The sequence below is a fragment of the Prunus mume genome, linkage group LG4, assembly GCF_029339155.1.
Source record: "Prunus mume cultivar Tortuosa linkage group LG4, ASM2933915v1, whole genome shotgun sequence".
In the NCBI taxonomy this organism is placed as follows: domain Eukaryota; kingdom Viridiplantae; phylum Streptophyta; class Magnoliopsida; order Rosales; family Rosaceae; genus Prunus; species Prunus mume.
Window position 1 is genome coordinate 13850503 of NC_142701.1, and position 27741 is coordinate 13878243.

General features: G+C 40.5%; 3 protein-coding genes and 1 pseudogene across 4 annotated transcripts; all 4 read right to left on the reverse strand.

Annotated features, from left to right (window-relative positions):
• Positions 1 to 8297: 8297 nt before the first annotated feature.
• Positions 8298 to 9197, reverse strand: LOC103327576 (uncharacterized). The gene has a single exon (XM_008229909.3). It carries the CDS (start codon positions 9112 to 9114, stop codon positions 8530 to 8532), a length of 585 nt encoding a protein of 194 aa, XP_008228131.2. The 5' UTR covers positions 9115 to 9197; the 3' UTR covers positions 8298 to 8529.
• Positions 9198 to 10008: 811 nt separating this feature from the next.
• Positions 10009 to 17655, reverse strand: LOC148917958 (protein disulfide isomerase pTAC5, chloroplastic-like; annotated as a pseudogene).
• A 4492-nt stretch (positions 17656 to 22147) lies between these two features.
• Positions 22148 to 22885, reverse strand: LOC103327751 (uncharacterized). Of its 2 annotated transcripts, none has more exons than XM_089051351.1 (2): positions 22776 to 22885; positions 22148 to 22424 (listed from the first exon to the last, which is right to left on the reverse strand). In XM_089051351.1, exons 1-2 carry the CDS (start codon positions 22883 to 22885, stop codon positions 22148 to 22150), a joined length of 387 nt encoding a protein of 128 aa, XP_088907477.1. The 2 variants fall into 2 exon arrangements, with proteins under 2 accessions (XP_088907477.1, XP_088907476.1); XM_089051350.1 differs by having other exon boundaries at positions 22148 to 22437; positions 22774 to 22885.
• A 3622-nt stretch (positions 22886 to 26507) lies between these two features.
• LOC103327574 (uncharacterized) lies at positions 26508 to 27291 on the reverse strand. The gene has a single exon (XM_008229908.3). It carries the CDS (start codon positions 26925 to 26927, stop codon positions 26508 to 26510), a length of 420 nt encoding a protein of 139 aa, XP_008228130.2. The 5' UTR covers positions 26928 to 27291.
• Positions 27292 to 27741: the final 450 nt, after the last annotated feature.

The following is a 27741-nucleotide window of genomic DNA, read 5'->3' on the forward strand; positions in this document are numbered from 1 at the left end:
CGAAGGATGTACTCCCCCGCTCCTTGGTTAGGCACTTTAGATACGGCCGTAGCCTCGCTTGTACAGCAACATCGTTGATGACCGTGTATCTTGCCGATCGATAACGGAGTTTCGCCCGAGACTTATCGGTAGGAAGGGTTCCGCTTGCCAGAAAGCATAGATTGGAGACATCCATGTACCGCATCGAACGGTACACACCTCAACACCGCCATGCTTGGTTGGGATAATATCTCCACCGTACCTTCCTTTCGATCTTGTCATTTATTGCCGGGCCGCACGCGAGAGTGCATCGGTGTGGCTGTTTTCGACTTGGGATCCGCCATATTTCAGAGGCCTAAATTTTTTCAAGAGTTGGTGAGCCGCCGATAGGTAAGCCGACATAGAGGCATCCTTCGCCGCGGTTCGCCGCTATCCGATTCACTATGAGCCGGAGTCACCGTGAATGCCGACCGCTTCACGCCATGCTTTTGGCTAGCCAAGGCCGCCAAGAGAGCCTCATATTCCGCCGCTATTGGATGTCCTAAGTTGAATCGGAGGGCATACTCAATTTTGCCACCGTCCGAGTTGTTAATACCAAGCCGCATCGTAGCCTTGCTGGTTTACCGAGCCATCCACATGCGTAATCCGAGAGGAACGAAAGTGTCGGCGCTGTCCGCTCTTCCGGGCGCAGAAGGATAGCACTTTGAAAAGGGCGATTCCGATAGCGCATGTGTGAGTTCTGATATGAAGTCGAGACGACCTGACCTTTTCTCGCAGGCCTTGGCTTGAATCGTATGTCAAACTCCCCAACTTGATTGCCCATTTGACCAATCGCCCGACATTTCGCTTTTGGAGTACCGCCGGGCGGGTTTGTTAGAACTGATCTCGCGGCGCTGGAAGTATGAGCGGCCTTCGTGCCGAGACAACTGCGCCAACCGCTCTAAGGGTGGATACCGAAGCTCCGCGACTTTGGAGTGCCTTGTCGACATAGAAAATCGGTAGCTCGCCTCTCCGCCTCCGTGACGCACGAGCTAACGGCGTTGTTTGATACCGAAAGGTATAGGAGTAGCACTTCTCCGGGAGCGGTTTTGACAACAGCGGTGCCGCTCATGTAGTTTTTCAAGTTTTGAAATGCCTGGTCGCATTCGGGAGTCCACGCGATGTGATGTTTGCCCCTTTCAAAGCTTTGAAGAACGGCACGCACTTGTCGGTGGCCTTAGAGATGAAGCGTGTCGGCGGCGACACGTCCGTAAGGCTTTGGATGTCCTTCTGTGTCTTCGGCGTTTCCATGTCTATTATGGCTTTGATTTTCTCAGGATTAGCCTCGATTCCCTTTGGCTGATCATGAATCCGAGAAACTTACCGAAGATACGCCAAAGCACACTTTGTCGTTCACCTCATTCGTAGTCCTTCAAGATTCAACATGAGGGCCAAGTTTTCCAGATGCCACCCCGCTGCTCGGCTTTTTACCAACATCGTCGACATACACCTCCATAATGCCGCCGATGTGCTTGGCAAAATTCAGTTGACGAGCCGTTGATAAGTTGCTCCCGCGTTTTTCAAGCCGAAGGGCATGACGTTGTAACATTACAAACCGCGGTCGCTGATGAATGCCGATGCTCTATCGCGTGGTACATAAAGATCCGTTGTATCCTCGAGTAGGCGCCCATGAAGCTCGCAGCTCGTGTTCGCGGTAGCGCCGACGAGCCGGTCGATTCTCGCAAGGGAAATCGCCCTTGGGACAAGCCTTGTTCAGTCGGTATAATCTCGACACATCCGCCATCCTCCTTGGCATTCCGAACCATGACCGAAAGCCGCATGTGGTACGAAGCTTCGATAAAGCCGATGGCTTTGAGCTTGTCAACTCGCACGACGCTCGCACTGCTCGCATCATATGAGCGCGCTCGTCTCGACCAGGGCGGTGGAGATGTTGAGCTTGTGGTCGATGATATCGGGTGATATGCCGGGCATATCATTGTAAGACCAGCGAAGACCTCCGCCGCTGCCGTAAGTCGGCGAACCGCTTCGAGTTCGGATCTAGGCCGTGCCGATTTTACCCATCGATCGGGAAAATCCTCGCTCAGACCACGGCCGAGCTCTTTGGCAGCCGCGCTACCGGCGCCGGCGCTTCTCCCGGGTCATCAATGGGCCCGCTACCGCTCGGTAGTTCCCGCACGGTCATGGCTTCCATTGGCGGTTTACAAGCTACCGATTTAAGGGCGTGGCGAGCACGTCCGCGGCGCCGAGCCGGTCACTCTGATGACCCCAGACGCGGCGTAGGGAATTTCATCGAACATGTGGGGATAAGTGGGCTTTGGTCCCGTGAGTGTCGTGGCGCCCTATGATGATGTTATACGCCGCTGGGGAGTCGACAATGAGGAATTGGTCGAGGTCATCGCTTTCCTAGGGGCGGCCGAAGGCGGCGGGCGATCGATACACCGACCGGCTGGACCAGCATCCCCGTAAAATCGAGGAGGGGCGATTTGCCGATTGACCATGCCGCCGGCAATTCCCGTGCCTTTGAACGATCGGCAAAATTACGCTCACCGAACTCCTGTCGATTAGCACCCGCCTACATCAGAATCGCGATTTCGCCGAATGATCATTGGGTCATCGTGGGGTAAATGATCCATTCCTCCTCTTCTTCGCTGAATGTGATGGGCTCCCACCCCACCTTCAGACTTTATAGCACCGATCGCCCTCTATACCAAAACCGGGTAGTGAGCGGATGCACATATCGCTTCAGAGGGGCCTCACCGATGGTGCCGATCATGTTGATCTCGCCGATTCGCTCGTGCCGGGGCCTCGTGGTGGCTCGGCGATGTAATGATCTAGCTATCCTTCCCGAATCAGCGCTCAACGATCTTCCTCGCACTAATGCGTCGTGTTGTGGCCGCTCGCGGTGGTATCGGCAGATTTGCCGTTGTCCCGATTGTCCCGCCGATTGGGCTTTCGGCCGTCGGCCGGATTTGGTCATGCTCGCTCATCGTAATCGCTGTCTCGTATGTTGTTTTCAGCAGGTGAAGACTTCCGGCACGATCGCGATTCGGTAGTGGTGCTCGGTGGTCGTTACGACCGTATTTCCCGCGCCTTTCTTCGAAGCTCCGTGACGACCGCCATGGTCGCCCTTCCGCTTGTTCCCCGCCAAGAGTCATTATTTCGCCCGGATAACTCTTGGTCGCTGACTCCTCCTTCCGAGTCGTAGGCCCCGCTTTGGAGTTGAAATATTCGCCTTCGCATGAACCGCCGCCGCCTCATCAACTCGCCATACGCGGCGCCGCCATTACCGTGCACGAGGTATCCAAATGAGAGGATCGAAGGCCACTCTTGAAGGCGCCGTAGGCTGTCCTATCGTCCGCTCGGACACCTCGAGTACTGTGGATCAAGCGCGCCGCGCATCTCGTAGGGTTCGCCTTCCTTTGCCGAATCGTACGATCATCGGCAGAGTACAGCGGTCCGCTTGGATCATAAAGTGGTTGAGGAAAATCGCCTTGATTCGTCAAAGGAGTTTACCGCCCTCGCTCGAGACGGTAGAACCGGGCCTGAGCAGCCGTAAGGGATGATGGAAACAGAAGCATTGCCACTGTCGCCGAGGCCCTTGCACCCTACCGCGATTGAAGGAGTGAAGGTGCGCCAAAGGGTCCTCCACACCGTATAAAATGGTATACGCAACGGCTGCACCTCCTCGCCTTCTCTGGACTTTTGATGCGCCGTGAAGGGTCCCGCCAAGCTTTCCCAATCGTGACTTGGGACCGGGTTTGGTTGTCCTCCATCTTCCGGATTCTCGAAAAGCATACGGATAGTGGGGTCTCGGCTTGGGACCTCCTCGGATCAAGTCCTCAAGTTCTCCTGACTTGGTGGTTTTGGCTTCAATACCCGAGGGAGTTTCCAACGATAGCTTGATTAGATGCCCTTGGTGGGGACGTACTCATCGCCGGATTCCATTCCCGAATCCAAACCGTGGACCTTCATAAGGGGTGACTTATCTCCTAGGACCTTCATCCGCGAGTCCCGCAGCGGCATTAATCCGGATAGGGACCTATGCCGCTCGCATCCTTCTTGTCGCTGATCCGATGACGACAATCGTGTACACCTTCTTCGCACGTGAGGCTGGTCCTGTGGAGCCGACCACCAACTGTTGGAAGGCGCAGCGTTGCCCTTCTTCTTTCCCTTCCTCTACCGACCGGGTCCGCAGACTGGGAAGATTCGGCGCCCAACGCCTGTGTTTCCTTCTTGTTAAGCCGTGTGTTTCGCCTACTTTGGACGAGAGGAGATTATTATGTTCTTGAGCTTAGCCATTTCTCCGAAGGGAGGTCATCCGAGCTGAAGCCCGCTCGACCGTGGTCCAAGCACCGGGATTACCGGGGGTGCTAGGGTGCAGCGTGGGGCTTGCTCCACTTGGCATACCGTACGGTAATCCATCCTTTGATAGGAACTGTGGTCCTGAAGTGGTTCCCATTACGTTTTTTAGGAATTGTAGGTTGATTATTATCGAATTCTACAGACGGCGCTAATCGCTGACGCAGAAAAATGGTTCTCGCATTTTCCGCAGAACTTAGTGATTTCGCTGCCTTCGGTATGCTATGGCTTCGGTAGTGTTATACCGTAAGATAGCAAATGCTCGTAAGTCCTAGGTACCGTGTGATACCGCCGAAGGCTCTCCGATGCTTAAGTAAGTACGGATTTAGTAAGTTTGAACTACAGATCAATAGGCAGCATGCCATTAGTTCTGATTGATTACCTCCTAGCTGGGATGGTTGTCCTCTTTTATAGGCCTTGGGAGGTGTGCATTTTGTTTAGAGTTTCGATGTGGGACTGTGGACATTGATTGTGAGACTGCCACGTGTCCCAGATGCCAAGGTTGCCCTAATAGAGCGATCGGTAGATAAGATGCCGAAGCTAGATGCCGAAGGCTCCCATAGCTCCAGCCTGGTCCACGTGTCAAATGTTTATTGGCTGCTCATTTTGGTATAAACATCTTTTATTACCTTCCTTGACTGAGATGAAGCAACCGGGCTTTGTGGTAAAATTTTTGTCATGTCTAATTCAAACCTTATATTCAGATACACAGCTCCACTTGACTTTTTTAGCAGTTCCTTCAACTTTATGGACCAAAGAGAGCCGAAGCAAGTGTCCAAGAAGAGCTGAAACTTTAGGTGCCATGGACAAGGAGCATTTATGTTTATCAAAGTAGAAGGAAATTCTCTGCCATCGTACTCAAGCGAAAGTAAATTCGGGGTATCAATCTGAACCTCCAGAAGCTTGTTACACTTGTGGAGCTTCAACCTCCTTAGGTTGTGACTCGAAATCGTAAGCCTTCCTATCCATTTGCAGGCAATGTGTAATTCTGTAAGGAAGGGAAAACTAGAGAGGAGTTTATTGAAAGGCAACCGTGTGATGAGCTCAGCTTCAATGGAAAGTGTTTTAAGATGATGGCACATTCTTCCACATCGATGGTACATAGGTTCATACTCCGAGATGCAGAATCTATAGACAGACTTTGAAGGCTAGGTGCTTCAATGTGAATCCTCTCAAGTTGAGCAGCAGGAGGCAGCAACAGGACCACTTGCTTGAGCTTATCAAGCCCAAATATGTGCAAATTTTTGAATCCGGCACAACAGATGGGAATGATTTCCTCCATTAAAGGGCAGCTAGAGATGAGTTCCCTGTTTATCCACACGCAAAATGCGACATTTAGTGTCACTAGGGATGAGAAATTAGAGTAACAGTTTGTGGAATGGAAATCCTGTGTAAACACTAGATGCAAAGTAAGTCTTTTGAGATCATGGCATGCATCCATGTTAATGGTACATGGCTGGGTATAACCCCAGAGAGTAGAATCTATAAATAGAGTTTGAAGGCTTGGGGTTTCAGTGTGAACCCTTTCAAGATGATCATCCCTAGACACCTCCAGGATCAGTTCCTTCAGTTTATGAAGGCCAAATACATGCAAATTTTTGAACAATGGAGGAGAATGATTTCCTCCATTAAAGGGCAGCCAGAGATGAGTTCCCTTACTGTGTGATCATCCATTCGGACACAGGTAACCGAAAGCTTCCGGAGAAAATGGAAGTTTATGGTATCCTTAGAGTGATATGGCTGCTGAGGATCATGCAACTTGAAAACACAATTGCTTAACACATGTGTAATCAATGCCCTGGCACCAAAAATGGTTTGAGGCCTGCTGTACCAATGACGAAAATCATCTTTTCTACTAGTTAGCTTTATAATGTTGAATGAACCTTCTTAACCCCTTTTTTCATTGCCAAGTCAATCCATTTTTCAACAACAGACTCCAACTCAATATCAACCATGAGGTCCATGGACAGTACGAATTTCTGTAAGGCAAAGAGTTTGCCTACTGCAGAATCCAAATAAAGAGGCATCTACATATTCCATAAACTTGTTGTAAGTTCTAAAGTCTTCAGGATTAGCTTCCTCAAATGTTTGATTGCATAGAGTAGCATAATAATCTAGATCAAGACCTCTTATTCCGAAGTGAGATTGATCGAATTCGAAAATGGGGAAAGATGCATGAACATAGTGCCATCGCTTGGACAAGATACTAGTTCGATCAACATCTAGTTTTACGGGGAGAAAAGACAGGATATGACAGATGATAAAATCAGGCAAAGCTGAGATTCTGTCTGTGCCATCATCTATGGTGTGAAGCTTCATTCATTTGCAGGTTGAGCTATGACCTCAATAGGCCTCCTCCTCCTCCTGTATACAAATTAGGTAGCTAAAACACTTGATGAGATTGAATTGTCAAAGGGCAAGTAAATAATATATAACAGAATGTCAAAGGTTCATCCCTGGATAGACATATGTCACACCTCCATAAATAGAAAATTTTAAACGTAGAGCCGCGCGGCTATACTCCACAAATATATCTTAACAGTATAGCCGTTCGGCTATACGCTATAAATATTTTTAAAGCATAGCCGCGCGGCTGGACTCCATAAATATAATATTTTCAGAGTATAGCCGGACTGAAGATATAGCCGCACGGCTATACTGTATAGCCATACTCTATAAATATTTTAACGGTATAGCCGCTTGGCTATAGGCCAAAGACAGAATATTTTAAAAGAAAATAAAAAACAAAGTTCACAAAAAATTTAAATACTAATTATTCACTAAAGAAATAATAATTAGTAATTAAACTAATTCAAAAAGTCTAAGATATTACTTAATTGCACATATTAAATTAAAGAAGTTGGCTAAAAAACAAAAGTAAAGAAACTAATTATATATTTTTTATATATAAAAAATAGGGAGTTTCACTAAAACACCCAAAATGCGAGTTGAAATTATAAAAAAACCCAAGCACTATTTAAACATATAAACACACCCAAAACCCATTATTACACACACTCAAAATCCATTTATAAACACACCCAAAAAGTTGACTTTGGGGTTGATTTTGGGTGTGTTTCTATGTTTAAATAGTACTTGGGTTTTTTTTATAAATACATGTCTAGGATTGGGTTTATTTATAAATTTGTATAAAAGGTAAGCAAAAACACCTCTCCGGACAAACTTTCGTTAAGCTCCTCATTAATCTTTGTTAAAAATAAGGGGCATTGCATCTGTTAGGTTGCCTATCACTCTACGTATTCTTGTTTAGAATGGGACTTGAATATGCTGGACTTTGTCTCAAAAGTGGCTATGCAATCATTCGCTCCGAAGCTAAGTAAGTAAACAGCACCTGAAACAAATGCGTTCACCCTTACTTCACCCAGTTTCTCCCTCAGAAATTTCGTCGATCACGTTCTTGAAATTAATAATCTGACTTTTAACATCAATCACCTGTTAAAAGGATTTCAAATAAAAAACTTAGACTAGCTTTGATGGAAGAACAAGAGCTAGCATACATATGTTACATTTAGAACAAATTTGTAAGTGCAAGAAATCTGGCACATATATTAATGTCGTGGCAGAGATAATACATACCGATCGCTCCTGGTGAGTTTCAAACAGAGCACCAGCTCCTGCAGATGCAAAGTTGACTCCATACGGTACGGATATGCTAGACTAGAATTACCAACATCTGATCCATAACAAAAAAAAAACTCATCCAAAAAAACATAATGTAATGATGATACCCGCGTCCGAAAGTTTTATATCATCAGCCTCGGCAGAAAACTAGTCTTGTTTAAACAAGTTGTTCGTAAAGAGATATATACACATGGTTGTAACCGATGATAGGAAAAAATTCCTCATCTCCTCATGCCATGCAACCCATTATCTCACCGAGAGATATATGTATTCATAACCACAACATTAAATTCAAATTCTCAAATGACGAATATTGCAAAGGCAAATTTGATAATTATAATCATTAAAATAGTTCTGTAACAGAAAAACTATTGAAATAGTGATTACACAAAAGAATGTCTCTTTATCATTTCAGTGTGCTACAAATTTGAATATAACAAATAACAAATAAGAAATATTCATATCAACATAGAATTTAAATAAAATACAATAAATAGACAATTGAAACATAGTTTATGATTTAAGGCTTAGAGTTTAGTCCGTTCCCCTCTACATAACCAAGACAGCAGCGAAAACCCCACTGGCAAGAGATCCGGCGACGGCCAACCTATTCGAAATGGCACCGCTAGGGGCCGGTGCAGGAGCATCTCCAGACGAAGAGGGAGAAATCTCTGGAGAGGCCACAGGGGAAGACGAGGGAGGAGAAGGTGGAGAGTTGGCAGCTGGCTTGCTAGAAGGAGCAGCCTCCGGTGAAGTGCTCGATGGAGAGGGAGCGGTAGTTGGTGTAGTGCTCGATGGAGAAGGAGTGGCCGTAGGTGGGGTGCTCGAAGGAGAAGAAGAAGGTGGAGTGCTCACTGGAGAAAGAGAAGGTGGAGAGCTTGATGGGGAAGCAGAAGACGCAGCCTTAGGAGAGCTTGATGGAGAAGCAGAAGATGCAGCCTTAGGAGAGCTTGATGGAGAAGCAGAAGATGCAGCCTTAGGTGGATGGCTAGACGGAGAAGGAGCAGCTGATGGTGGAGTGCTCGATGGAGAAGCTGCATGGGACTTGGATGGTGACGATGCAGGGGATAGTGCCCTTGTTGAGGCCACCAACAGAGCAGCCATGATCACCAAAACCACGGCGCTGGGAGCCATTGTAGAGAGAACGTTAGGGTTTTTTTGTTTGTTTGTTTTTCTGAATTTGGCACTTCTCTCAAAAGGTAGAGAGAAGACCAAGAGGCAAATGATGGGTTGATGTCAATTGAGGAGAGAAGAGTTGCTTTTTATAGAAGAAAAGTGAGGAACTTGGTTAACAGATCTTCATTGGATTATGAGAAACTTGTTTAACCTCCGAATTTCAAGGGAGTTCTGGGCGGTGGAGATTCTCTCCTTTGATGTATATAAGGAATGTTTTTTTTTGTTATTAGAAACCGTCACATGACACCAAGAACGTAACTAAAATGGCACCATTGTCGTCACCAACTTGGGAAAAAATCTAAATTTATAATTTATTTTGCCCAACTATAGCAAACCACGTGTATGTTGATAAAACTCTTAAGTTTGTAATTTATTTTATGCTTTCATTAATGGGTATATTTACGTATCAGTAATGGGTATGGGAGGAAAGAGAATGATTTCTATTCCTAACTTTCCCTATATATATATAACAGTTAAATGTTAAATCTCGGTTTATTATTTGCATTAACATGTCCTATTGAGTAATGGTTAAATTAAATTACTTCATACTGGATTTGGTTTTCATCTTATTAAGGTAAAAATTGTTACCCCAGCCAACAATCACAGAGAAATGGGAAAAAGCACAGTAACTCCATGCCAAAAATTGTTAACCCTTGGCCTTGCTTTGCCTTCCATTACACGAGGAGATAGCGTGTATTCATAACAATTGTTAACCCTTGGTCTGTTGAATTATTGATCAAGTATTAAATTTGCCGACTGGCAACTTCCCTTTTTATTTTTCTCTTTAATTTCCAAGTACAACGTCAACTTGTTTTTTTAATTTTTTTTATTAATTAATTTTTTTTTATTTTTTTATAGTACAAGCAATAGTATAAACTTGAATATAGTGACTAAGACGGGAGACAGACAGGAGGTACATGCGCACAATAAGCGACCCTCCCCTCGACAAGTAAGACACCTTGTTGTGGTATTCATTGTCTTGCTTTCACCTACTTTTTTTTGGTTCCTGCTAAGTCTAGACGAATCTTTCTAGCGGTTCTCTCCAAGGAGAAAAGCACGATGCCTAGATACCTCTACTTTTGTAACTCCTTCTTTCACAAGTGTTTGCTGGACCTCTGAAATTTCTGTTCCAGAAGTAACTGCAGCTCCATTTGTATCTTCCCAAACAACATAACCCACGCAACCATTAGAAGAATTACGATGTTTCCGCCTATGTAGTGGTTCGCTATAGCTTATACGAACATGATCAGGTTGCTAGCTCAAGGCCAACCAGGAGAAGAAAATCAGTTTACCAATATAATCAGCTTCATTTATTAGTATCCAAAATAAGTTACGGTGTGTTACCAGTTACCACAGCACATTACATCACAGTCATATCGTATTTATTTGCATGTTAAGTGATTGTCTCATGAACTGGAACCAAGAAAACTGATGTCCTGAAAGTTACTGAAAATAGAGTCGGCGCTTGTGTTCGCTTTCAATTAAGTAACAGAGCTTCTTAGTTGGTACTTAGAACTGTTTGCTACAATTCTTTACAATCTGGTTGAAGAAAATGAAGGCTTAGGTTCACTTCAAATTGAACCATCAAATGAGTTTTTGGCTCCTCTTGAGGAATGCAAGTAATGACTTACCAAACCATTATGTTCAGTTCCAAGTGAGGAATGATATATTGGTACTGAAACTTAAAACATCAATGGCTTCCATTTAATAAAGGCTAATGGTATGTCGTCAGAAGGCTATACCTTTTCAGAGCAATGAGTACTCCTTTGTTATCCGACCCTCAATTTGTGCCACCGTATATAATTGTTCAAGAAGTTCTGCAGTCACTATGCCATCTTGAGGGGCGTCTAAGGAGGCCTGTCAAACAAGATATTATATTTTGCGTTGTGAAATTTTTGTTCAACTTGATGATTTTGAAATTTTACTCTTCATGCATTATACATAGTAACATCTAATGATAATTGAAACTTACTTGCCAAGTCTTGACAGCACGTTCGGTCCCGCTTGAGAACCTGGAAACCTCCATGTCTTCCTCACCCAAGTAAAATCCTAGTTTTTGCGATGCTTCTTGTCAAATAACAGGAACATTATATTAGAACAAGTCGAAATCACAAATATTACATCCAAAAAAGAAGCAAACACTAGAAAAGGAAATAACCACACAAATCCAGTTACAGAAAAAGTAAAGAAACAAAAGTTAACAACTTTCTATACTAAAGAGAAAGTTAATACCCCCTTGTAAGTCTAAAAAACTGTATGCTGCTCAGTTTTCAATTTGCCAAATTTAAAAGTACCATTTTATAATTCAAAGACAACACTAAATCATAAACAAAACACAAGAAATGAATGATAGACTCCGAAAAATCAAAACTCGCATTTCAAAAGCAAGCAGACTGCATAGCTCTGACCTCTTCACCTTCCGACCCTTCCTCAAAGCATTTCTGCTCTTCTTCTTCTCCTTCACTTCCAGAACGGCAGACACCTCCTCAATCTCCTCCAATACGATCCACCCTACGGCTCGAACTCGACCCCTTCGATATCAAAATTTTCTCGGTCAAAATCTGCAACAAGCCGGCGATGTGGGGCTAGGCGGTCGCTAGGCTGTTAGGCGGGCTAGGCGGGTGCTAGGCGGGCGCGAGGCTGCTAGGCAGGGCTAAGAGGGTGCTAGGCGGGCGCCAGGCGGCTAGGCGGGTGCTAGGCGGGCGCTAGGCGGCTAGGCGGGTGCTAGGCGGGCGCTAAGCGGCTAGGCGGGCTAGGCGGCGCTAGGTTATCGGGCGGCCTCCTAGGCCGGTTGTGTCTTTACGATGCCAAGCCGGAGGACGGCACCAAACCAAGAAACCAATCGGAGCTTTAGTTTGATAGAGAAGCGAAATGGTCGTGATCTGCGAGTGCAAGCTTCGTGTTAATATTTAAAGAGTCTAGCCGTTCGGCTATACTATTAAATATTCGAATATATTAATATTTAAAGAGTCTAACCGTTCGGCTACACCTTTAAAATATTCGAACGTATTTACAGTATAGCCGTGCGGCTATACCCTTCAAATATGCATTTTTGTCTTATCGTTTTAGGTTTTTGGGGCTAGAATATCACTTTAGCCCATTGGGCTAGAGTTATTTCTACAATTATTTTATTTATACAAGCGATATTGGGGAATGAAAATTTAAATTCTTTCTGATACCTCTCATTCTAATGATTTCTAACTATCTAACTATTAGCCCATTGGGAAAGAATAAAAAAATAGATTTTATTTATAAAAAATAATACGGGGTAAACCCATAAATACAACAACAAAAAATAGGGATCCACCAACATTTTGTGGATCAAAAAAGGTTGAATTTCATAGTATAAAATTGCTTGGGATTGCTTTTTTTAGCCAAAAACCTTATTCAGTTTAAGGTTAAGCAGTTTAAGGTGTTTGGTAAAAATAAAATAACCCAATTATTTTAAAAGAAATGGCCTTTTGACAGCAGCTTTTAAAAGCAGACTCTGGGTTTCTTTTCAAAGTTACTTTCAAAAAAAGCGGAGATAAACCTTTCATGAATTTTTTTAAATTCCCAAAATACCATCATTCATTTTAAAAAATGACACCACCTCTACTTTCACATCCAACTCCATCACTTGCACCATCACATTCACTACCTCCACTGCCATTGCCACCACCACCGCAACCACCACCTCCTCCAAAACCTCCACTTCCACCACCATCTCCACAACCAACACCACCACATGAGAATATATTGGGAGACGCACAAAAATGAGATGCCTTTCTAGATTCTAACCTTATGAACTACACAAGTAGCTAGCTCAACTAAGAAATGGTTTTGGTCATATAAAAAATTTCTTAGTCAACACCTTTTCTGGATCACCCCCACCTTTAAACATGTTATAGATGTTTCGCATGACAGGTTTCGGATCTTGGCCATTCTGCATTCATCTGGTATGTGGTTAGAAGAATTTTATTCAACTTTTCACTCAATAAATGGGAGTAAAAAGCACTTAAAAAAGTGTCACCTAGAATTATACATTCACTCATAAATATACTTGGTTATGCTTGCTCCTACATATGGCCAAAAGTCACTAGCTCAAAACCTACTTTAACTTCATCCATAATCTTCCTCAGATAAAAAAGATAAAATAAAAACCTTAATTTTTATTTTTTTTCCAATGACATATCTAAGGCTAAAGTGACACACTTTTTTATTTTTTCTACATCAAGTATTATTGTTTTTCAAAATTTAATTATCTCAGTACCTAACAAAATCGTATGGAAACAAGAACCATCAAAGAACTAGTTCCTATCAAGATAGTAAAGTGACAGGCCCCTTTCCCAAAGACCTGATAACAACCTTAGCCAACACCATGCAACTTAATTCAGCAATTCATATCCGTAGCCAACACACACTTTTTTTCAACAATAATGTTCAAAGAGTATAGCCTGCTATACCAGGATATATATATATTTTTTCAATAAATAGTATAGCCCGGCGGCTATACTCGGAACTTTTTGATTTTAATTTTCTATTAATGCTATACTGGGTCCTTTTAAAAAATAAAAAATAAAAAAAATCTCTGATTTTCTTTTATCGATAAGACTAGTTTAGAGCATTATCCATTACTATTACTTCATTACCGGAGTCTCCATTGTGCCATTTTGATTTTTTACTTTTCCACAGTTTTACTCATATAAAGAATTTAGCATTTTCCCGTTTAATATTTGTATTATATACGTACGTATATATTTTCAATAATACTTCCATTTTCCATACACGTTTTAAAGACTCGGTACAATACACGTTCTGTCAAAAGCAAACATACAATACACTTATGGTACACATACATACGTATTTTTCATTTTTAATACACGTGGTTTTTACAAAATTTCAACAATACACACAAAATTCACGTATTATACACATAAATTTCACATATTATTGAATCAAAATAATATATATTAAAATATTATATAGTGGCCGAACTTTTCAGTTGTAACTTGCCAAAATTATGCCGAATAAAACACGTACGGATTTTATTCTTATTTTTCTCGTTCCGTATTTTACTAACTATGAAAGAAATTGAGAGGCTGATATTATTTCTTACTTGTTATGAGAAAAATGCAAGATGGTGATTTTGCAATCCCTTTGCCAATGAGAACAACAATTTCAAACAAGGTTTTATGGGTATAGTAGTAAGAGAGGTGGTAGTTTTCTTCATGTAAAGTGTTGTTTGAAAAGTGAAGCAATTACCAAGACCACTCCAACCCAGCATGCAATTCTCTATGAAAAATAATGTGTGCGGTAACATAATTTAGTAGCACTCTAGAGACCGATGTAAATCAAAGGCAAACATTCTCACGAAAAAAAGAAGAAGATAAAATTGAACTCTCATATTGATTTACTGTGAAATTTCTCTCTTTTCAATATATGCTTTGGATATGTTGAAACTTGGAGCCCCAACTCACTTTGGCCAACTCCGAAATCGGGGGTACTTTTCAAGTGTTTTGACGCGTGGCAAACGCCATTCAAGTGTTTTAGACCACCTAGGTGTTTGGAAAATGCAGCAACAAGCTAGGCGTTAAGAAACCTGACTTTCATAATAAAGCCCAGCATATAAAGAAGCGTAGAAGTAATCACTCTCTCAGCCTTTTGAGTGAGTTCACAGAAAATGATCTTTGATCTCTAAGATTACAATGCATCTACTTGCATGTAGGGTTATTTTCTGTATTATAAAGTAGGGTTTTTATTTTTGATGCATAATATAGTGGGGTTAACATGAAAGAGTCAGGTGATTGTAGATGACACATGATCTCCATGTGAAAAGCATAGCGCAAAATCTGGAAGACCCCCACATAACATTGATTGATTGCGACTTGAAACAACTCAGTATGCCAAGATATACATATGTTGTCTGAAAAATAAGGTAGTAAATGAAAGGTAGGGCATGAAGAAAGAGGTTATCGCCACCATAACCTCTGGACCTCAATGAATATGATTGAACAAGAGTAGGCTATGTCCACCCGACCAAAACATGGACGCTCACAAGCACATTCTTACCAACAGTTCCAAGTTCAAAGTATTCAAGTCCAACATGAGTGAAGTAAAAGTTGCAATGTACTTTTAACATCTCGATAATCGGATAGAATAGTTGTCCACGATATAATTTGAGATTCAAAGGGGTCGTTGGAGCATTTCAAAATTTTACAACTTGAATTTACAGTACAAGAGGAGGAGGAGGGTAAAGTAGAAACTTGTTGAGCTTTGTCATCGCTTGGGGCGGTACTTTGTATGCAGGTTATCAAGATTCTTGGCATACCCAATCGGAGTTGCCTCATTGTCCAACACTTCATCCCATATCTTAACAAGATCTGTTTGCAAGGTTATTGGGTTAGTATAGGATATGAAACTAATGGAAAATATGAATCATAAACCCTATAAAAATGGGCAGGATGACTAACAAATCAGAAATATGGAACGATTCAATCAAGACACCGTGCAAGCATTACCAGTCGCTGAGATTGATATAGGTATACCACATTGATATAGGTATACTCTACTTAAAAAAAACATTTGAAATCTAGGAATTCAACCGTAAGCTTTTGAAAATCTCAAGGAATTTAAAACAGAAGCATGCATACCAGCGCTGTCTGAGGATGAAAGAAACATGATGAGTGTGTCAAATCTTGGAACCCTGGTTAATTGTCCAAATAATTGACGGCCAAATCCATTTCTTCACTGCCAAAGAAATAAATCAAAGGTGGGGCCATAAGCATTTTATCAAGCTCAACAAGAAAACATACATATCAGACATAAACATTACTTTCACGAAAAAGGTTGCCACACACTTGATAATGTCAAAAAGTATGGGAACAATCAAAGCATTTTTGAATATCTGCGGCAATGCACTTGGAGATATAGCCTGTATAGAAATAACACAAAAAATAACATGAAACAAAGTAACAACATAAATGGAAAGTCATAATGAGTGATGATTTCTTAAACAAATACCAACTGCATTCACAATCCTTTATGGACATTTGAAATTGTTCAAAAGGGACACAACAAATGGGGAACTTCTTGGATGGCCCCTAGCATGCAGAAGCCAGATAGGCAGACTGACAATGCAATTACTAGTAATACTTCTGGCAAACATCCAAAGAGGACAATAGACGAGACTAGTAGAATCTTTGCAGTCGTCAACCGCACGGATGACCAACATGCAAAAAGAACACAATCATGGTCACCTACTTTGGGATGACAACGAACATATGAATCTTGCATTTTAGTAGACTATATTTTTTTTTACAGTAAACCACATGAATACTTTTGCAGACGTTCAACAGGCTAGTCTGTCGAGCATTATCTCCAGATAATCCTCGCCAAGAAACCTCAAATTGATATGTCGAATTTGGTGGTGTGATCTTTTCCGCAGCTACAACCTTGACTCGGGAAGCAATATTATAACTAATTGATTATAGTCTATATGGAATATCAATTAATATGAACAAAAAATCCTTGTTAGTGACACAATTAGTTTACCAAAATTCATATCAAATATGAACAAAATCCATGTCAATTACATAATTAATCTAACAAAAGTCAATACCAATTAATCTAATAACCAAAATCAATGCCAATTAATCTAACCAAAAGCAAATGTGATTTGGAGGTCACGAGATAAAGTACATGTGATTAAAAGTTCGGGGTAATTTTCGGTGAATTTTTCGGAACGCATATGAGTTTTTAATGAATTTTTTAAGTTAGGCCAATTAGAAATAGACATATTTCAGCTTGCTATTGGACCATTTAAAAAAAAAAAAAAGAGAAGCGTTGACGCAGAGTCTTCTTCTTCCTCGAACTGTGGCTCTGCAACTTAACTTCACATATTCTATAAAAACTTAGAAAATTCATAACTTTGGTTGTGGAGCTTCGATTGATGAATCGTTTTCTCCTACATGATCATGAGATCGAGCCCAAAAATCTAAGGTAAATATTCAGGGTATCATTGTAACACCCCGACTCCAATTATTTCCTATTTTAATTAACTTAAGAGAAATTATGAATTTACTCTTGTGTTAAGGGTAATTTTGGTCATTTTCTTATCCAGAAGATTTTGGGACCATGAGTGGTTTGGTTGTGTAGGTGGTACTGAGATGAATCCGTAGACATGTGGTAGGCTTGAATCGGAGATTTAATGAAGTTTTGGCGATCAAAATAAGCTCGATGGCAGAACCGTAATTATTTCAAAGTAAATTGGAGTAAAAATCAGATTTTCAGTTTTTACTCTCTCTCTCTCTCTCTCTCTCTCTCTCTCTCGACTCGACCCTTTCTCTCTCTTCGATCTCCCAAAGACCGCCACACCTGAGCGTGAGACCGGTCCGCTCGACTCGTCGTGAAGTCCCGATCAAGACCCACCCAATTTCCGGAAACCGCGAATCTCGCCATCGCTTTTGACTGGTTCAAACCGGAGGTTTTCGCGCTTATCGCACCGCCGTCTCCGCCCATTTCTGTGAACCAGGTGAGGTTTCTTCTCCTTTTTACGTGCTCTAGCTGTTTATGGGGTTAGATTAGAACGATTTTGAAATTTGGAAATTGATTTTGGAAGCTAGGTTTTGGCCGGTTTTCAATTTGAAATTCCAGCCAGTTCCCGTACGAATTGGACCTTGTGGTAGTTGAAGAAAGTGATCTTGACCTTAAGAAGAAGATAGGGTAGGAAGAGTGAGCTTTGGTGTGGAGATTTTCCGTTGCCGGAAATTTCTCTACACACCCACGCGTGTGGCGGCCCGTGGGCAAGGCTGGTGAAGTTGCTTTTTATCTTGATGAGATCCTTAGGTTGTCACGAGTGCATAGGATTTTACGGATCTCAATTTGGATGTCGTTTGACTATCGAACGGATTTCGCATATTGTGCGTTATCCAGGTTCGATAAGTTCTAACCTTTGGATCATTTCCAAATTTAAGTATGTTGATCTAGGTACTCTTAGAAACCTATAGGAATTCGCGGATCGTGAATCGGAGCCCCGGATGTTCCGATTCAATAATTCGAAGTTTGGAGATTAGCGATAACCGTACGATTGGAAGCGATTTCCAAACCCGTAACCGGACCTTAGGATATTCCATTGGACATACACGCACCGGGAACTTGGGGATTTAAGTATTTCGTTTTGTGAATTTCCGTTTTAAAGTGCGTTATATTAATCAATAGTTCGTATTTCGAAATAGGTACTTCGGTCGATCATTTGCAGCAGGCAAGACCCTTTCGGGGCCGGGCAGCTTGGGATTATCTGTGAGTGGACTTTGTTTTAAGCATATGCATGGTTTTATTGATAAAAGATTTGTGCATATATTTTAAATGGTGATTATGATTTAATAATTATTTGGTTGATGGATTTGAATATTCTTATGCGTATTGACAATATATTTTGAATATGGATATATTTGAGTATGAGGAATATGTTTATATGAATTTTGGGATGTCTATCTATATTGCCTATGTATAGAGTATGAGAGGTTGTTGTGGTGAGATTGTGGAAAGATATGAGTTTGAGAGAAGGTTGTGAGATGTATGAGTATGTTAGGTGAGTACCATTCCGTAGTTACTAGGCTTCCCACACACGTCGTTGGCAGTGCCGGTGGGGTGGGAAGGCCATGAGATTGTGGGTCTCACACATGTCGTTGGCAGTGCCGGTGTGTGAGACACTTCCCATACGTGTCGTTGGCAATGCCGGCGTATGGGAAGAGTATGTATATTGCTTAGTATTATCGCACACGTCGTTGGCAGTGCCGGTGGGGTGATGATACTGTCTGCGCGCGTAGGACTTGTTATGAGATTTGTGAGCTACACGTGTCATTGGCAATGCCGGTGTGTGAGGTATGGAGTTCCGTCCCCCGGTTGGACTACTCATCCCTGGACGCCGGTTAGTGCTCGGAAATCCTGCGTACCAGCCAAACAATCCCAGGGTTGGATTGTTTCCCCTATACCTTAGTATGGAGAGAAGTATATGTTATATTATAGTTCTAGTTATGTATATATATATATATATATGTATATGGGTTGATGAGAGTTGCATATCTTTGGGAGTAAAGTTGTGGTTTTGAGATTTGGAGATTTATTGGACTTTGGGATAATGTGTTTTGAGTATTTGGTTTATGAATTGTGAAACTGCATGCTAGAGCATTATTTTTACACGGTGGGGTTATTATGTTGTTTTAAAATGCAAACTTTATTTTTGTCCACTCACATATTTCTGTTTTGCGCCCCCCAGGTAGTAGTTGCTCTTGGAAGCGTTCAAGCAGGTTGCGAGCTCAAAACATTTCATCCGTAGATAGGACTTGTGTAAATTCCTTCTACTCAACTGTTTGTTATAAACAAATTCTGTTAGATGATCTGTTATCGCCCATGTTAGGTTGTTACTTGAGACTGGATGCCACTTTATTTTGGATTGTTGTATGTTGAAAGCATGCTGGCAGTTGGGATTTATATTATGTAAATTATGCAGGTTGAATGTTGTTGGGTTTGAGCATTTTACAAGGGAGGCTCTGTCAAAATTTTGGTATGATGTCTCGGGTTTTTAGTAAGTGGGCCCGGCATCGGTGTGATGTCGGCACCAAGATGGGGTCCGCCGGTTTGGGAAATTGGGGCGGGTCCTGTTAATCACTTATCAGGAAACAAAACAATGTCTTTGAGGTATTTAGTCGAACAATTGGTGGTCACTGACAAAGGGGGAAAATTCCGGCATCCCAAAAGAAGCTTTCGGTGAGGGGAGGTGCAGCTGCACCTCCTTGCGCCTCTGTGGATCTGCCAATGTCCCCTGCGTTTACTTGCAATAAGGAATGAAAAAAATAAGTGGAGACCTCACCTCAAAATCCGTAACACATCTCTTGAAAACGCCGGACCCAGAAATTTTTTAACTGAGATACAATTTTGAAAGGCTAAAAGCTCTTTGTAGATTGAACATCTAAAGCTTTTTTACTTAGATTGACCTTAGGTCCCTTCATGCATTCATATCATACATGAAAAATTGTTTTATGTAAAACTATTGACTAATTATGAAAAATGATTTTTTGAAATAATCATTTTATGAATATAATTTTTGGTGGCTTTTATTCCTTACACATCAAATAAGAAAACTTAATTTTATGGGATTTTATTATGAAGTATATATATTGACTTAATGTGCCATCATTTTTAGCCTAAATCATATTTTGCACTAAAACTGATTTTTCATATTTTGATTTGGTGGGAATTTGATTTTCTAGTGTTTTTATTTGAATACGGGGAGTACTTCTTTATTTACATTATAAACTTAAAGTAAACGGAGTAATATAAAAATAAATAAAAGTAAAAGAAAGACATTTACTTAAATGCTGAAAATGAAAACTGTGTAACTGTGCACCACCACCAGCTGAGCAAAGGGGTAATTTGAAGCACCTACAATGGTTTTTCCAGCGAAAAAAAGTACAGTTGCACCTCCTTGGACCTTAATAGGTTTGCCACTGCCTCAAAACCAGGAATCAGATAAACTAAGGGGTAGTCGATACAATTCTCATTTGTTTTTTCCCTTAATCACACCCCTCAAATCTTATGGCACATTTACTTATAAGTAATGGGAATGAGAAGAAAGGGAATGATTTTCATTCCGAGCTTCCCATGTGTTTACTTACACATAAAGAATCATTAAATATGTGGGTCCTACTTAAAAATCATTAATCAAATACCCCAAGAAATAGGAATCGGATAAACTACCCCTCCTAGTTGATCCGATTCCCATTATTTATTTATACTATTCTATTTCTTCCCATACCATTGATGTTAAGTAGACATGCCCAATGTAACGGTCCTAAATTTCGAGAAATTTCTTAGTGTAAGGTTTGTGATGTTACCAATATTATATTATAATATATATATATACACACACATTAATACTATACAATAAAAAAGAATCACACGATACCATCACATGCAAAAATATTAATATCACTTAAAACAAGTACTTGTTCTTGTTTGATTATGCCAACATAATTAAGTTGCCTCGGCTAGTAACCTATATATCATGGCCATTGGCCATGCACATGTCATGTCAGCCCATGGCTTTAGACACTGCATGTATGTATGCTACATTATCTTCATGCATGATGCGTGCAACCCGTTGTCTCAGCCATGTCGAAGGCAGCATATGCCCGGACGGTGTTGGCTGCCCCAGAAATACATGCCGCTTGTCAGATACGCTGACAAATAATTGCTTGCCATGTTTAGTTTTTTATAGAAAACTTTCACGAATATCTTTGCCTGTTAGCAGATGAAAAGCCAACAATAATGACACGAATTGATTTTTGTCTTTCATAACTTTCTCTTCTACAAACATACGGGTTTTGGAGAAAAAAGTAATTAACCTTGCTTTTAGTCTGACAGAAAAATAAAGGTCAAAATGAATTCATAAGCCAATACAAACAGGAGATGAATGTAAATAGACTACGTACGTACCATGCATGTTGGTATCTGAGACGTTCAGCCCTAATCAAACCGGAGCTAGGATCAATTTACTACGTCCTTTATTGTCCCTTTATTGTATAATAATATTAAAAGAAAAACTCAGTATTGGTTTTAAATTGAAAAACTCTACACGTTTAACATTATATAAAATAGTAATGCTATTTATATACACAATTAAAATTGATTACATTAGCCGACCACCTTATGTGGTGGCTGATGTGATCATGTCATGTAGCCAATTGAAGTAGTAATTATAAAGAAAAGTCTCTTTATATTCTCATATCAATCACACTGTGCTATAAATTTTCATATGCAGTATTAAATTAAATTAATATAATAAAGAGAGAATTTAAAGTTTGCAAAGTAGATTATTCCAAATCATAATTTAAGCGTGTGTACAAACTCATTTCTGTATAATCAAATGTTCGACCCTAATGTGTTTGCAAAGTTTGCAAAGGGTCAAGCAGTGTTTTTTAAAATCCGTAGGCCACCATTGTATTGTCCTCTACATAACCAAGACAGCAGCGAAAGTCCCAACGGCCAAAGATCCAGCAACAGTGAACCTATTCAAATTGGCACCGCTCGGGGCAGGTACAGGAGTCTCAACAGAGACGTCGGAAGAGGAAGAAACCTCTGGAGAGATGACAGGGGAAGACGAGGGAGGAGAAGGGGGAGAGGCAACGGGCTCGTTAGAAGGAGCTGCCTCCGGTGAAGTGCTCGATGGAGAGGGAGTGGTGGCTGGTGGAGTACTGCTCGATAAAGAAGGAGTGGCGGCAGGTGGAGTGCTCAATGGAGGAGGAGAAGATGCAGCCATTGGTGGAGTGCTCAATGGAGAAAGAGATGCAGCCATTGGTGGAGTGCTCAATGAAGGAGAAGATGCAGCCATTGGTGGAGTGCTCAATGGAGAAGGAGATGCAGCCATTGGTGGAGTGCTCAATGAAGGAGAAGATGCAGCCATTGGTGGAGGAGAAGATGCAGCCATTGGTGGAGTGCTCAATGGAGACGGAGATGCAGCCATTGGTGGACTCAATGGAGAAGGAGTAGATGCAGCCATTGGTGGAGTGCTCGGTGGAGAAGGAACAGTTGGAGAAGTGCTCGGTGGAGAAGGAACAGCTGTTGGTGGAGTGCTCAATGGAGAAGATGCAGCAGATGTGGACGGCGATGATGCAGGGGATTGGGCCCTTGTTGAGGCCACTAAGAGTGCAGCCATTAGAACCAGAACCACATGGATGGAGCGAGCCATTGTAGAGAGAGAGAGAGAGAGAGAGGGAGGGAAGGTTAGGGTATAAGAGGGAGAGAGAGAGAAGGTTTAGGGTGTGAGAGGCAGAGAGGCGAAGGATGGGTTTAAGGAGAGAAGGGAGATGGATTTTTATATAGGAACGTTGAGGAGACTTGGTTGACAGATTTTCGTTGGTTTCTGAGAAACTTCTTTGACCTTCCGAATCTCAAGGGATTTATTTGGAGATTGTGGAGAAAATACTTAGGTGTGCCGGTACTCTACACCTATATATCTCTCGTCACGGGTATCAATTAGTAGAAAATCGGTATATATAACCGAGATAGGTAAGTTTTTCTAAAAATCGTTTTACCAACTCTAGCAAAGCACGGTTTGAGTCTTGGGAGGATGGTTTTGGCAGTTGGAGGCCGATCAATATTCAGAGAATGCTTTGGTTCCTTGTTATGTATCACACGACTGTATAATTAAAGGATCTATAATATGAGTTGTCCAAAGAATAACTAATAATCAGTTGTGCTTAACAAACGAACCAAATTTAAATAGATCATTAATTTTTGGCCAATTACCCACCAACATCGTCTTGGGGTTGATAAATTGATTATGTACAACATATAAGTTGCCTTCCTTTGTGGCTTTGCCCAGACAAGTAACTACCATGTACGTATGTGAGTCTACGGTGTGATGGCCACATCGTTTTATGGTGTTATCAATCCACTCATGTTCTAATATGTCTATTATATATATGTATATATACCTAAGTTCATTAAATATCAATCACATGGTTTGCTAATTGAATGAGTAACACTACGTTTGCATTCATTTTAATTAGATCTCTAAACTCAAGAGAAATAAATTGCCCCTCCCTTTAAACTCAAGAAGCATAAGCTCTATTTTACTACTTTTTGTTTAAGCAGAAATAAATATCATCCAGCTTCAAAGTCTATATCAAGAAATTATATAACAGAAAAAGATGATTATTATATACTTTCATGAGGGATCCATAAAGTTCCTTAGAAATTTATTCTAGTAATTCATCATTCAGCTATATATGGTTGTAGAAATTCTTCTTGTCTTGCACAATCACTCTTGACTCATGTATTAATGTATTGGGGGTTCCTTGGGAGAAAGTGTCCTTGGAGAAGAATAATCTACCCCAATCTCATCTTCGCCACCTGAGTTATGCATCGGAGGGGGTTGGAGTGGAGGATGTGTCCTTGGTGGAGCATAATCCACACTGAACTCATCATCTTCATCTTCTGAGTTATGCATTAATATTGGAGGGGGCTGGACTGGAGGATGTGTCCTTGGGGGAGTATAGTTGTCTACCCCAAACTCATCATCTGATTTTCGCATTAATATTGGAGGACGTAGGACTGGAGGATGTGTACTTGCAGGAGTATAGTCTACCCCAAACTCTTCTCCTTGGTCCTGTGTTGGACAATATTAATTCACATTTTTAAACATTAATTCAACTTACTTTTTTTATACCCACATGGATGTCATGTTGGCCAGTTGCTGAAGATCCTTCTCGTGCTCCTCCAGGGCGAATTATTCCTTGGAAAAAAAAACGATTTAGTAAAAAAAAACAAATATAAGACTTTATATTTCATTTAGACCCAAAACAGAAAAAAAGAGATCTATTTTCATGACCATATCTTACCTTCAACATTATGGAGGTGAAGGAACAAGAGAACAAGGAAGAAAAATATGCAACACGTTGTCTGAGAAATTGAGTTTCTCATGTCAGCCTCAGGCCCTCAACCAACCTAATAAGGTTTTGAGATGTATATAAGTATAGAAAATACAAGTGAAGACGAAGGCAATTTTCGGCATGTATATATATATATATACACACACGTATGTATGCGTGCATGCATATGGGACCTCCATTGGAATCCAAGGGAAGCTAGGCAATTGACTCCGCAAAAAGACCCTCCCATTTATGTTTCTTCGAATTAATTGGATTCAACCAATACTTGTATGGGCAGTTGAGCTACTTATATATGAATGTTATGGCCATGCAAAAACCATCACTGGGTCGGTGACAAATCGGTGACAAAAATAAACTTCTGAATGGGACATCAGAACAAGATATAGAATTAAAATCAATGGTCTTGATTTTTCTATATATCTGGGCTGTATGCACAAGGAAACTAATAATTAGATACGATTAGCTAGTTGCTAATTAGTGACCAGAAATGGAAATGGTGGATGCGTATTATCTTTTTTTTTTTTTTTTTTTTTCCACACACGCTACACGAATGGTATGACTCAAACTCAAAAACCTTGCTTGGGGAGCAATTGCGTGTTATCAAAGTTGAAGGACAATATTGTATCTTTACATGAGCCGGTGAACAAAGAAAGTTAGGCCGCTAGGCCTTAGGGTTTAGGTTTAGGAGAGTAGTTAGTGTGGTTTTGGCTAATTAATTTGAACAAGACCCAGATCACAGATGTATTGCAAAATTTAATTTTATTGTCTTTAGGGAAGGTGATTATCAAATAAATAGATTCTCTATGAAAAATAATTGGTACATTATTTAGAGAAAAAAAAAGGTTCATTTAAAAAAATTCATAAAACAAAAAATAAATAGATTATCAAATAATTTTTCATAAAACAAGTAACAGGTACATTATTTAGAAAAAAATAGATACAAAATTTAGCCAAAAAAATAGGTTCATTATACTAGGTAAATTGTTTTACTAGGTGCATTATTAGAGAAAAAAAATAGGTACATTATTTGGAGAGAAAAAATAGGTTCATTATTATTATTATTTTTTTCATAAAAAAAACAATAAAAAGATGATCAAATTATTTGAGAAAAAAATAGGTTCATTTGAAAAAAAAATTTCAAAAAACAAACAATAAATAGATTATCAAATTATTTTTTACAAATTTATAAATAAACCCAATTAGACATGTATCTATAAAAAAAAAACTATTTAAATATAGAAACACACCCAAAATCAACCCCAAAGTCAACAATAAAGTAGATTCAATCTATTTTGGGTGTTTTAGTGAAACTCCCATTATTTTTCAACCTAATTAGAATGTACACTATTATTCATAAAACTATAATAAAATAGATTACTAGTCGTATAATTCATAAAAAGGAAAACAACATAATTTTTTAATTAAATAAACCAAAACATTAATCACCTACAGATTACTAATACGTTAATGTTGAATTTAATATTTAATTTCAAATAAGTTTCTAAATTAATTCCTACATCCACTACAACTATTTGGAGATCTTTCCAAATTCAATATGTGTCATTAGTTACACCTCCCATAACACATTAACTTATAAATAGGGGTAGTTTTGGAATCCAAAAAATACAATAAATCAGATTTTAATTATATTAGGTAACTTGCTTAATTTGATCATAGTTATCAAGTATTATTTGAAAAAATTGGGTATTTTAAATAGAAAAATAAAGGAAAGGGTTGTAGGTGATTTAAAATGAATTTTATGGGTCTAAACTTAATTTACTATTAAATTTAATACAAATAAGCAAATTTAATTTGTATAAATTTGAATATAACAAACAACAAATATCACGTAAAGTAATAATGACTTGTCTTGAAAATCCATAGGCCACCATAACAGAGTTATAGTTTGATTGTGCTCTACATAACCAAGACAGCAGCGAAAACCCCAGCTGCTACAGATCCGGTGACTGCAAACCTATTCAAAGAGGCACTGCTAGGGCCGGGTGCGGGAGCCTCTCGTGAAGAGGGAGAAATCTCCGGAGAAATGACAGAGGAAGATGAGGGAGGAGAAGGCGGGGAGTCGGCAGTGGGCTCACTAGCAGCCGGTGAAGTGGTGGATGGAGAGGGAGCGGCAGCCTTAGGTGGAGTGCTCGATGGAGAAGGAGAAGACGCAGCCTTAGGTGGAGGGCTCGATGGAGAAGGAGCAGCTGATGTTGTGGTGCTCGATGGAGAAGCTGCAGGTGACTTGGTTGGTGAAGATGTAGGGGATTGTGCCCTTGTTGAGGCCACCAAAAGAGCAGCCATCAGAACAAGAACCGCATTGGTGGACCGAGCCATTGTAGAGAGAGAGAAGGGTTTTTTTTTTTTTTATCGAAAGAGGGAGAGAAGGTTTAGGGTTTGAGAAGTTGAAAGGCAAAGGATGGGTTTAAGGAGAGAAGGGAGAGGGATTTTTATATAGGAACGTTGAGGAGACTTTTTTTTTTTGGACGAACGTTGAGGAGACTTGGTTAACAGATCTTGGTTGGTTTCTGAGAAAATTCGTTGACCTCCTGTTTTCAAGGGACATGGGGTGGTGGAGATTTTCTCCTTTGATAAAAGGAAAATTTTTCCAATTGGATTTGGTTAGAAATTGTGAAGAACTTAGGTGTCCTGGTTGTATATAGACAAATTTTTAGAAAATGTTTAACATGGAAAACGCGGTTTGTGCATACATGGAGGAATGAAAATGTCTTAATTTCCTCCTCAAATGCACCAATTAAACTTTCAAATAACAAGATATAGTAGTGCATAAATAAGAGGAATTTGATACACCTTCAAGAGGTTTCAGAATCACATTAATTGCACATTACAAGACTATTTCTGTATAAATAAAGGATCTAATTAGGGTTGATCAGAAGTACAGCCAAGGGCGAAGAAAGACTAGTATAATACAGAAAACATCAAACACATGTATTTAAGCTGTGAATACGTAAATACAACGACGATATCGAGCTTTTATATGTTCTTTGAAACAGAAAATGTGTCTGCAAAATGCTGAATTGCTTATGGAACTATCAATCAAGCCACATTTTGTCTATACTTGAAATAGCTCTCCTTCAAGTCATGGCTCCACCATAGCTTCGACACTTGCTGGTAAGCCCTTTCAGTAACG

What these genes read in the sequence shown, in the direction of transcription:
- LOC103327574 (XM_008229908.3), bottom strand. Translation starts at nt 26,927, where the DNA reads ATGGCTCGGTCCACCAATGCGGTTCTTGTTCTGATGGCTGCTCTTTTG.
- LOC103327576 (XM_008229909.3), bottom strand. Translation starts at nt 9,114, where the DNA reads ATGGCTCCCAGCGCCGTGGTTTTGGTGATCATGGCTGCTCTGTTGGTG.
- LOC103327751 (XM_089051350.1), bottom strand. Translation starts at nt 22,885, where the DNA reads ATGGCTCGCTCCATCCATGTGGTTCTGGTTCTAATGGCTGCACTCTTA. An exon ending in ATCTGCTGCATCTTCTCCAT is followed by an intron (nt 22,438 to 22,773) that starts TGAGCACTCCAC and finishes CATCTTCTCCTC; the next exon opens with CTCCATTGAGCACTCCACCT.